Here is a 12,403-nt window from a genome sequence, read left to right as displayed (position 1 = left end):
CCGCCGCGCAAAAATTCACTGTCAAAATAATATATATATATATATATAGGTCAATAAGATTCAAAAACGATCGCGATTTATGTTTTTGCCAAATATTTACTTTCATTGACCAGGTTAATAGGTACCTCCTTGTTACCGATATTCTGTATAGCCTTCTGTATCACACTGGACAATGGCTTCGCGCTGAGGTTGCCTTCCTGTTGCTGCTGCCTCTTAGTGATCATCGGCCTCCCGAGGTTACGTGCCTGCTGGGCCCGAGACTGTACCTTCAGCGGCATTTCCATGTCCTGAGTGCGTCTCGTGTCCGAGGCTGTTCTGGACAACTTGACGGCGGGTCTCTTCGCCGTGATACCGGCATTTCCGGTTGAGTTCCTGGTCGCTTCTCCGCGTTGCAACGGCGAAGCCCTTTTTTGTGTTCGGCACGAATTTTTTTTCAAGATACAACCAAACAATGTCAACCCAATGAATACTTTGCGTCAAAAATAAATTATACTGTGTGTTTGTGTAAATTTTGTGTATTGTGTTTGAAGGAAGAAAAAAAAAGTTTTGGGCTAAAAAATCTTTTCATTCAATTACTCCCATATATCGACTGCAAAAATCGTAACCAGTTCTCTTTACTGACTTTACGCATTTAAACGACACCACAGTCGATTCCCGTTTATCGACACACGTGTTCGGATTTTATGTACAGTTATGGCAACTGCGAGTTGGCTGACCGTTTGGTACGTTACTACCATTGTAACATTGACTATGGGTATACATATGGTGTCCACACATATATATTCAGTACTTTAGATTCGACGACAAACGATAGCGGAAACCGAGTAAGAATAACAAGCGTCAATATTATCCAGTGAAGTAATTATGACGCTGAACGAGATGGGCGTCGCGACGCGTCACACTTTCGATTCCCTTGGATCGTCGCGAGCAGAGTAACACGTTGCCGTGTTACGCAAGCAAGGATATTTTCAGACATTGACATTGTAGCTCGAAGTGATAAAACCCACAAAAAACAATTACTGGCAAATAATGATTTTGACATTGGATTAAGAAAAAAAAATATATATATATATATGTATATTTCCGGTATACCTCTATAGGTACCCAAGTGAGGTGTAGTGTGTCTATAGAGTGTGCTATGTATCGTGAAGAGGGAGTTAAAAAACCAATTACCCCTCAGCCTCATCGTCCGTAACGTTCTTCAGCAAATCCTCGTGCTCTCTGTACCGTAGTTCGATTTCCGGTTCGACCTGGGTGCTGTCCTGGAGGCGTGACCTGGCAGCGATGGTACCAAGCTCAATAGCTTTGACCTGACGCTCCAATTGGTCAAGCATGTCAGTGCTTTTCTGAGATCCTTTGGTCTGCTTGAGGATGAGATCAAGTTTAACGGGTTTTCCAGGATCGACCGGAAGACGATTATCCGTATCAGTAATGGGCAAGGACGTGGGTCCAGAAGTCAGGCAAGATATGATATTGGACTTCTCGAAGGCTCGAAATTTCTTTAGTCCCTTTTCGAAGTCCTGAATATTCTGACTGACGATGGAGTTCTTGGTCCTCTCGTTGATGAACAAGGGTCTGGGATACTTTTTACGTGTGGTAGCAGGACTCCCGGTCGAACCGGAACTACTGGCATTGGAGATCCTCCTCTCGACCACCTGAAGACCAGCGTCTCCCTCGATCAGCTCCCACTGTTTCAATGCCTCCGATGTTCGCGGTGACGTAGGCGATGCCGTCGACGACGACGTCCTCGACGCACTTCCGTTGGACGTCTCGTCCGTTTGCCTACGTAGCCCAGCTACCTCGTTGTTGAAGGTCCGACGGAAGCTGGAGGGCCGAATGGACTTTCTGCCCGGTTGATTTCGCGCGAGCACCGTCTCACGCTCTTCCCGATCGACCATGACTGGAGGATCGAATTAAACCGGCCGGAAACAGACGAAACGGCTGCTGGCCACTTTGATAACGGCACTTCAGCCAAGGCTGAGAGCGCACGGCGTTACCCTTCTCTTCGTCAACGTTGAGGAAACGATTTAAAAAAAAAAAAAAAAAAAAAAAATCAAATCGAAAAAGCAATTTTTCCACTCGAAATACTTTAACCGAACTTTCTCACTGTGTTTATTATTCTCGTGAAAGAAAAAAAAAAAAAGTCCTTTTACTTCAACTTCACTCTGGCGTCGCGACGTCCACTCGTGTCGCGAGTCTCAGGGCGACAAGTATCCACACCTTCGGGTCTATTCACTGGCCTGATGAAGAATAGAAGCAATGCTCGTGGTAGCGGCCAGTCGTCAAGGTCAATCGGCTCTGTCAGAAAGAAGATTCGCGCACGTTATGAATCGAGCTTTATGGCGTGGAGCGTTCACAATACTTGAATGTAAGGCATCCGACGGCTATTCGTAAGCAGCACAAGAAGACTCCTATAGGCAGTTCGCGTTACGCTATCCCATCTCCAGCAAGGCCTTTTGTCATTCCGACGGCACCGAGGACGCTTCGTACCGATCGCTCGTGATCGATCGGATCCTTCTCTAGATCGTGTGAAGCAAGCTGTAGGTGGATCAATCGAGTCCGTAGAAACTCCGAAGGGATCGATGAGAGACGGTTAAGAATCTACAGCACGTATCGCGGACGATCAGGAATTTCTTTCCAGTATTGTTATTTTTATATAATCACGCGAAGAGATGCAATAAATTGAATCGTTTAGAAAAAAAAAGGGGGAAAAAAAAAGAGTTATTAACTCTTTCAACGGAATGTCCTCGTTATCGAGCTTCGACTTCCGTTTAAACTCGATAATGAGAATCTACTCGAGGTTATCCGTAATAATTTTTATCCGATTTCTATACTGCTCTTAATCACACTGGCTCTAATGAATCGTAAGAGAATTTAATTGACACGAATTTTTTTTTTTTTTTTTTCCATCAATTTAAGCTTGCTTTCCACGAAATAGATGAAAATCTCAAACCCAGCGCGAATCGTACAGTTGACTTATTTTTTTTTGTTATCCATAAAAAGCGCATGATATACACCAATTGTATTACGGCATACGTATAGATATACATATTACTGTGACACAGACGATACAAAGGACAATGGCCGTCTCGAGAGACGAAAAAAAAAAATAAATACAAAAAAAAAGAGCACATAAGCTTCGCGTTTATATTGACACACAGGTAAATTTTCTTTTTTCTTTTTTTTTCTCTTGTACTTTTTGATGCAACGATGAACACGACGTCGACCTGACTTTATCGAAAAGCAGAGAGAAAGCTGCCAGCACACGGGATAAGGCCATGTAGTCGATGCCAATGAAAGAACTGGGCCCGTACGCCGATAAGCTTGGCTAGCCAACCCGGCATTGTTATCAGCAATAGATTCCGATAAGCGATAGCCTACCTAACCGCTCGGCCTACGCTTGGGAATCTCCAGCGAGCGACAGCTTAATAAAATATATACAAGAGGCACAGCGACAGCGGACAATAAAAAAATTATTTTCTCTAAAATTGGTAACCCTGTCACGATGTATCAACCCAAAGATTCCACGCGTAATTGCTGCTTATTTAATTTTCTCCGAACGCCATCGAATGGCTACCGAGTGACGACTATCGATAACAAAAGCTTGTGGTCAGTCTCCATAGCGCGATTGTTAACTGACACAGCCGAGTATACAGGTGGATGACGTGAAAATCGCGACAAGATCAACGACGTAGGATTGAAAATAATAAAGGAAAAAAAAAAATCTTAGCCCTAGCTTATCGCAATGAGAACGGCTGTCGCTCTCTGAAAACGACGCTGTCTCTTATCGCGCGAATATACTCACGCGTTACACACCCCAAGGACTTAACTTCGTGTCTCTTTGACATATCGCGATGCACTCGTCAGCCTTGTAAACGCCTGTCGACTCAGTCCTTATAAACGAAGTAAATCTACCGGCGAGCGCCAAGTCAACGAGACACGATCGCGCGAGCGTAAACGTTGGAAACGCGCCACTTTTTTTTATTATTTATCCGTCTTGTAGCGAGTGATCGAGCGTGGATATCGTAGAAGAAATCGGAGCAGTTCAGCGGTCGAGAAAGTGGCCAATGATCGTCCAGGCGGGTCAGACCGAATGATCCGTCGAGGATTTCCGCGAGCTGGTCAGGCGGGCAGGTGAGGAGGCAGGAGAGACGCGTGGATGAACGGAATGGTATGGGAGGTGAGAAGTCTAGCGACTTACTGGGTCCATGAAACCTGGCCCTGAAGTACAGGCGGGGGTTACAGGGACTTTGGTGCAAGGAGTAATGGACTCGGGTTTACACAGTGGCATAACCGTACAGCCGTATGGACTGTATAGTATAAATATAGATAGTAGGATAGGTAGTAGGTACAGACAAGTCGAACAACAAGAGACAACCAGACAGAGGTAGGCCAGGTAGGCAGGTTGCGGTGACTCGGTTCGCTGAAGTTGCGAGAACGCGATTTCCGACGCGTGAACACGCCTTTTTTTCGGAAGGATTCTGCCGTATCGGCTGTGCCACGTGTTGTATGTATATATACTCGTATATGTATCACGTCATCCTGCTACTCCACCCGATTCACTGATGTCCACACTGCACTATATATCCGTATGTATATATATATATATATATGCGTAACGAACGGGAGAACTTGACTCAACTGAAAACACGGACTTGACTCACTACGCTTCGCCATCCGTCTCGAGTCGCAGCCGCTACTAAAGACTGAGCCGGCAACGTGGATGAATCGAAGCAAAGCAGCGGCCAGCAGAAGTCACGAAAGCCGAGAGTGGATCGGCTTAAATCCGGTAAAAATGTACTGCGAGTCCTAAGCGTTAAGAAGCCAAGTAGGTGGAAGACGGCGAGAGACACGGCCGTACGGGCCCGTCTCTCTGACAATGAGTCACGATTCACGAAAGCGCCACGGGCCCCGTTACATTGACTGCCTTCTTCCTATCAAGGCTCAAAGTGCGACCGCTGATACGGCCGTTGTGTTCTGATTGCGCGCACTCCCGTACGTCGGATCTATGGATCCCTGCGATTCCGGCTTACCGTGTTAATACGTGGAAGCGGATTGAATACTTTTCGTGGCTTCCTTTTAAGTTTCATGCAAACCATCGAATCTTACGACACTTAACCTTCGGCACTGGCGATGCCTACCTCGAGACAGACAGATTAGAACACTTTATCGCTGTACAGTGCGATCACACCTAACACGAATTTTCGTCTTTCCTGCGCGTCTCATTATTATTATTCTCGTCCATTTAATCACATCGACGAACATCCCTTAGCCCTGAAAAGGGTATATTGTTAACGCAAACACTTTATTCCCGTGTAAACACTCGTTAAAGTCGCGGTCGAATAAACGTGTCAGTTAAGCGAAGCTACGTTGCACAGAACCCGCGTTCCAGTCAACGTGCCACTACGAGGAATCGTGCGCAAGCACGAACTCGTCTAATCTAATCTAATCGGCTAAGGACTTTTCTCGGCAAACGAGAGACAAACCATCGACGACCGAGCGCACTAATCCCTTCCCCTCCGTGTACCCGGCTTAACGAAGGCCCAACCGACGGGTACGACACGACCACCGGCCGACGTAGCCACAACAATACGCTCCTCCGTCAGTCCCTTCGTGAACTTAGCCGACTGACTGTGGATCTACTGCTACGGCCAACCGCGGCAACGTTCACTGCGTGCCACGCGCTTAGAAAGTGTCTAACCTCTCGGCTGAGTCGTATCTCGAAAACTTGCTAGTGCGCCCACGCTTCGTTCGGGTAAAAATGAAAGTTTAAACGCTCGAGCGAGATAGGTATACGGAGATATATAATCTCGTACCTCGGCCTCTGTCAGCCGATCGGTCTCATTCGTAATTAGTCGCTCAAGGTCCTGCAGCGGACCGGTGAGAACGCAGCGACTACCCGAGACGCCGTCCAACCGTCGACTAACCCGACTTAGACGATTACTGCTGCGCGCCGTCTAGTCAACGAGCCCGTGTCTCTTCCCAGGACATTAAGAGACAGAAAAAGGGAACGGAAGGCTGTGAGAAGCGCGGAGCCGGCAATTCATCGCGAGAGAATAAAGTCTAGTTCATAGGACTGTAATGGTGCTTCGGGTTATACGCATATACAGCAGAGGTCAAACGTTCAGATATATGAGAGCCCACGGCGTCTTACGTGGTTTACAAAAGTTAATAAAGAAATTATAAGTGCAAAGAATGTATGCATACACGTGCGTAATAATTACTGCAATAAGCTACGTGGCTCGTTGAGCAATCCCAAAAATGGAATAGCGAATGACGAATCGCTAAACGGAACCAGAAACATATGAGGGAATCTGATCTCCCCTCTCCGCCGAAGGACACCGATACATCATTAACTATTACGACGTCAGCGTCGCGTCGCCGTGTCACGTCTGTCTCTACTTGCACCTTGCACGTAGTTACATTAGCTCTTTCGTTCTATACGAGAACACGGCCCTTGATATTTCAATGTCGCGTGTATAACGTACCAATAAACACTGTTAGGAGTTAGAGAGAGATCGAGATAGACTCCTATTCACGTATATCGTAATAGCCCGTCGACGCGTGGGCGTCGGAACGACGAGAACGCCACTATGGTTTACCAAGTGAATATCGCCAGGTAAAAGTGTCCCTCTTTCCGCACTACAAATCTGTGAAATCGTCACAGCGTAAATCCTCTGACGAAACGGCCGTGATTTGCCATTGTCTGGGAAGCCGTTAACCGGCGATTAGAGTCACGGACATTTCGCGCCGGCCATACAGTACGTTATAAAATCCGCAGATCGAGAGCTTGTGATCGCGTTTCACTTGGACGGACAGCCAGTGGATACGTTCACGGAGGTTATGCCACTGAAGGACTAGTGCGAAGTCGGCTATTAACTTAGCCAGGAATATTGTATATGTATACACGTGTGTATAGCGTGTATCGAGAAGCCAGTGCCTTTAATAGGTTGCCGCGCCGGAGTCCGTAACGCAACGGGCAACAGGTTCTTTGTAAATTATATTTCTAAACATGCCGAGTAACGCGACCGGGGGGTGCGCATGCGCGCACCGCTCTCCTCATTCCGGTGTGTACCGTCGTCGTCAGGAGGCGCGTCCTCGTCCTTGCGTTATACGATATAAAATATAAATATATAAAGGCGAGGAAAATTTTTAGGAGGCCGGCTTACCCAGGTATTTTCTTTCGTTTCCGTGTGTACGGCTTCCCACGCTATGGTCATCCATGCCGTGTTTCCGTGACAACACCGAGGGTACGTAAAAGAAGATGGCCGATGCAGTGAATATAGCGATAGACCCTTTACTTGGCTCTTTATATCGGGTGGCTACTGGCTTCCCCGTGTACGCAACTCCTATTGTAAAGGATCGTTCGCTCGGCTCACGGCGGGCTTCCTGACCGTAACGGTGAATCACCGGCAGCTTCGTTTTCGACGACAGTCGAGCGTAGCGCGAAGCCACTTCAATTCTGGCCATAATCCAGTGAAATCGTTGGGGTGAAAGACCGTAGCCTCTGGTTTCCCATTTTTTTTTTCTCGGAATCGCCGAGCCATTGCCGCGTATGATTTTCACTGCGGATCCAGCGGGTTGCGAATAAATATGGCGAAATTTATTAATTTCACAATTATATCTTCACAGAAATTGAACAATGGTAGAATCTCTGTTGGCACTGTGTACTAGACAGAAATACGTACTATGTTCTCTACCAAGGAGCACAGAGAGATCTGTATGCCGGTTAGTGACTGCCGCTTCCGCCGACAGGTGGCAGTAGCGCCACTGTGACCGGCATTGACTGCACGATAGAAAAAGCTGTTAAGGTTCGCGAGTACCGACTGATAATTTTAACGGTAATGCCTACATCGGACGAAGCTTGCACAAAAATTATGCTCTTGTCAATTTAATTTTTCATGGTAGCCTGGGCTTTTAAAAATCGTTGACTGATTATGCCAAAAAAAAAAAGAAATAATTCTACAACTTTTTAAATTTAATTAACGCAATCGACATTCACAAATTCTAATCGAGAGCCTCTGAGCTCATCGCTCAAATCAGCATCGAATCGCTATTTATACATCATTCACTTAACAATATTACGTATCGTAAAGCAGCAAGCTGATAAGACAGCGGGTATAATAAGAATACAATCGAAGGTTAACGAAGCCTCATAGAAACGTCGCAAAGAAGCCTGTTACATTGTCTATCCAGATGTTAGACGGACTCCAGAATCGACCGCGAAAATTTCAAGGTACTCGATTCCTATAAGTCGACTAAGCAAGATATTACGACGTAGCTCAGTTCATACATAAAGACCAAGACTCAGAATTTCATAACCAAAGTTCCTCCCTGACAGTCGCATCAGACCGTCGGTAAATATCGATATCAAAGATGCAAATTCAACGGCAGCTAAGTAACAGTTCGCCATCTTGAAAGAGGACACATGCAAATTCCTCTAGAGAGAGAAAAGGCGAGAGAGACGTCCGTGCAGAATGCACCTATGCAGCATTCCGTGCACATTCAGCCTCCGCAGCTTCGGCCTTTGTTCAGTCCGGAGGCAGAAGCGACGAATGGCGATTGACATGGCAAAACGATCGCTCGGGCGACCGAGTGCGCAGCTGTCGCGAATTGAGGATGAATACAAACAGCGAATTAATTGAGAGTATGAACGTGGTAAAATTTCGAATTTTGTTCGCCGAAAAATATTTAAAAAAATTTTTTTAAATTTTATTTCCAACCATTCAGCAAGCTAGTTCGAAGGTCGTCAAAGGCCTTTCGCGAATCGCGTGGAAGACCCAAAGCAGGCCTGACGATCGTTGCTCGTACGCGCACTGGGTATAGTCAAAAGCGAGTATAAACCCTGTTTGCGCAAAAAGGCTCCCGTTAGATTTATTGCTTGTAAATATGACTTAACGATGTTGCGCGTCACACGACTTCGCATGGGCGGTTTTACTATGTTTGCGGAAACCATGCTCCGAATCTAGGCATATACATACCCTGATACGTTTTATTATGAACTGAGTGGTTTTGCAAAAAAACACAAAATTTTGCAATTTCACCCAAAAGACGTGACCCCGTGAGCAGCTTCATTATCAAGCGCGGTTAATAAACAATACCAAGAGGCACGACTGATCGAGGAAAAAAATAATTTGATATTCGATAAAGTTTTCAAGCATCTCTCAATTGTATCGCCTACCTTCTTATCCTTATCTTTCATTCATTCCCATGTATATCGTAACCATATGCAAAAAATTCGTCAATTGATCTCACTCGCTAAAGCATAACTGATCCAGGCCAAACAATGGCGCCTAGCAAATATTTTTCACGAGTCGCGACAATCCTCGTCGATAGTGAAGAAAAGAAAAGAAATAAAAAAAAAAGAGAGTACCAAACTTCGGCATCTGCCTGAATGTTTGTCAAGCCTTTGAAAACAGACTTTTTGTAAAAAAAAAAAACGAACGCGCGATAACGCGACTGTATACGCGATTACGATAATTTCGAGTTCGAACAACGTTACAGCCGTATCCAACAAAACTTGAGTAAACGCTAGGCTACATTGTCGCGCAAACAAAAAACAAGACAAAAATCCCCAAAAAAAAAAATATCGATAACCAATCTCACACTCGATAAAGAAATCATACCGCCTGAGTGGACCCTTGTGACGTCACGAAAAAAAAGGTGAAATCGCAAACTCGCGAAAAAAAAACAACAAGAATAATTAAAAACAAAAATGTTGCAATTTAACGAAATAATTTCTTCGACTTTCAAAATAAGCTCTTTCGTCACTATTACGTATGTCGCAAATTAAAAATCGCCATTAATCGCAATCACCCGTCATCTACCAATCGTCGGTGTCAATGACCCGTGAACTTGACGCCCTCCCTCGTGCTGGCCCGTCGTACGTAGTTTTCATTGATAAAAAAAAACACCTATATATCACATAAACGACCGATTGAAATTTTCAACACGAATCGGGGGCATCCGTCAATCCTCGGACTCTCGAAATAGTTTTCATCGAAGGCGCTTCATTGATATTCCACGGTTACGACGTTGGGCTTCCTGGGGCTCTTTACTACTTCACAGCGTCCAATAATAGAAGTCGAACGAAGTGGAAACTATTTGGGGACGTAAACGAGTAACCACAAGTGGGACCGATGCCACTCTGTTTGAAAGGCCTATATTTCAATTATAAGATAAGCCAGGAAAGTTAGGCCCCCGCTCGCCGTCCGACGGTTCGCTAAGATATTTGACTTGGCGTCAGCCGTACTATAGCCAAGTACGGTAAACACTGCCTTACAGAGAGGAACTTCGGCTAGCAAAGAGGTTACGGTTGCCGGACGAGTATGGATTCCGTCAATACCTCCGAACTGCCTTTCGAGCTTATCGTCGAAGGTACGATTACCGTAAATTGAATGGTACAGTTTGACCCGCCAACAAAATTAGTACCGGATTGATCCACCAGCGACTTTGCCGCTGAATAACAACACAGTGGCGCGACGATTCGAGTCACTGTCGGACATGTGTTTTCTCACGAGCGTCACAGCTGACCCAAGATGGCCGACTGCGCGCAGCAGACCCCCCTGACGTTGGCCACGGAAGTGAATCATTTAAATCGTATTTGACAAAGCACTAACCGAAGGGAACGATGAAATATTCATAGAGCGGTTCGCGTTGGTCGCCCGACGTTATTAGTGTATGGTAAATTAATCAAAGCCGAAAACTCACGTGACGGAATCTGCACGTGATTAAAAAAAAAAAAAAAAAACAAAACCTATGACCGTCGCCAAAAATCCCCCTCAAAACGTCCATTAAAGTTCAACCTCAGATCAAATAAATTCAATTGCCCTATATGTAAACTAAGTTTCAATTAGGTGTAAAAAAGAAAAACTTCATACACAATTCAACAGTATGAACTTACTCCAACAAAGTTAATGCCAATGGTCGTAAATCTTTACCCATCCACAAAGTTAAAGTTTCACGCTGCACACCCTGGTTAGTCGATTCCGCAGTCTTTCGAGAGAGTTATAAATACAGGGTATGGCTATAGACGCTGTCTATACGTCACGTGTACGACACGTGCGTGGTGCAAGTGACTCGAGCAAAGCGAACTACGTCCACGGTAAACCCCGGCAGTAAATAAGCGAAGGAGAAAAGTGACGTCGCACCCGAAACCTGTTGAATCGTTAGACGCGTGCTTCGTCCTCGTACTTCGCGCAGCGTTCTCAGGCGTGCCACGCGTAGGAGGATTGGCAAAAGGGCAGAAAAGAAAAGAAAACAAAATGCCACCGTTAATAACCTGCAGCGAGTAGAAAAATTAAAAAAGGCCATCGAACGCCGGTCCGACCTGCGTCACAGACGAGCAATCAGCCGGTGGGCAGATCCGCCGGAGCCTCCATGGGGAGAATCAATCGATCGGGACGATCGACCCGTCGAGACGTCAGGTCGTGGCGATAAGAGCGATAGAGAGTTTCCAAGAGAGCGACAAGAAAGTGAGGACGGAGGCGTACAGAAATAAATTGGTTAATAGGAGAAAAGTCTGACCGTGAGATGTTTACATGAACGGCCATATTTATTTTTATCAAAGCTCTGTCGTAACGCGCAATGAGCTGAGGTCAGTAGTACGATAGAGAAGATATATATATATATATATATATATATATACACACGCTACCCCTTGACACTGACATAGTCGCTTATCGCTCTGAATGGAAACGTACCGGGCAGAACGTATCTTTTCTAATACGTCGCGACGACTCGCGGATAACGTCTTGCGAAACCGCAGAGGAGCACCGCGTGCTACGTCTGCTTGTTGATGAACGACTAATTGAAGAAAAAACATATAAATTAGCGATAAAGTCGCCTTTTCCATTAAGTCGACGTTCAGTCACCGACACTTGGTCCATCGCAGCATCCGAGGTCTGCCATAAAAAAAAAAAAAAAAAAGATTGTCAGAGACACCAGGGACAACCCGAACAATCGGGGCGCACCTGAAGATCGTATCTGCAGTGGATAGATAAGACGTGTGGAGATAAGGCAAAGTCACGAATGACGCGGGATAATTGAATAGGATCTTTGGCACGCAACGAGACGCAGCTGTCGTTAATTGAGAACGTCTCATTGTTGCCAACGTAGAAAGGAGATGACGTGGACGAGTCAAGAGAATCGAACGAAGCCTATTGCGAGGAATGCCGTGACGTATAGCGCAACGAGATAGACGAGTGGTCCAGAATCGAGGTACGATTCGGTCTCAGACATCGAAAAGGCAATGGATAACTCGAGTGTACGATAAACAAAAAATAGCGAGAGTCGAATTTCGCAGCATCCCAATAGAACGTACAAAAGTTATAACAGTACTCGGAGATGCGATCCGAGATGAAAATTGACTCCGATCATCGAAAAAAAAAAAAAAAAAAAAAAA

At 45.5% G+C, this 12,403-nt stretch overlaps 1 protein-coding gene across 30 annotated transcripts in view; it reads right to left on the bottom strand.

Annotated features, from left to right (window-relative positions):
• The window catches only part of LOC107269868 (serine/threonine-protein kinase MARK2), a 54,593-nt gene that overhangs the window by 27,823 nt on the left and 14,367 nt on the right, over nucleotides 1-12,403 (bottom strand). For 25 of the 30 annotated variants that reach the window (XM_015744205.2, XM_015744204.2, XM_025087285.1 and 22 more), the window contains 2 exons: nucleotides 1,174-2,298; nucleotides 126-405 (listed from right to left, as the gene is read on the bottom strand). The exons of 3 other annotated variants lie outside the window; for them this stretch is intronic. In XM_015744205.2, coding sequence (XP_015599691.1) covers nucleotides 126-405; nucleotides 1,174-1,898 — 1,005 coding nt within the window. In that variant the 5' untranslated portion in view covers nucleotides 1,899-2,298. Of the gene's footprint in view, nucleotides 1-125; nucleotides 406-1,173; nucleotides 2,299-3,196; nucleotides 3,216-5,033; nucleotides 5,638-12,403 lie in introns of those variants that run through there. 2 more of the 30 variants (XM_025087277.1, XM_015744206.2) reach the window with 2 other exon arrangements.

The sequence above is a fragment of the Cephus cinctus genome, unplaced genomic scaffold (assembly GCF_000341935.2).
Source record: "Cephus cinctus unplaced genomic scaffold, Ccin1 Ccin1_scaffold0690, whole genome shotgun sequence".
Lineage (NCBI taxonomy): Eukaryota > Metazoa > Arthropoda > Insecta > Hymenoptera > Cephidae > Cephus > Cephus cinctus.
This window is presented reverse-complemented; position numbering and strand designations above follow the sequence as displayed.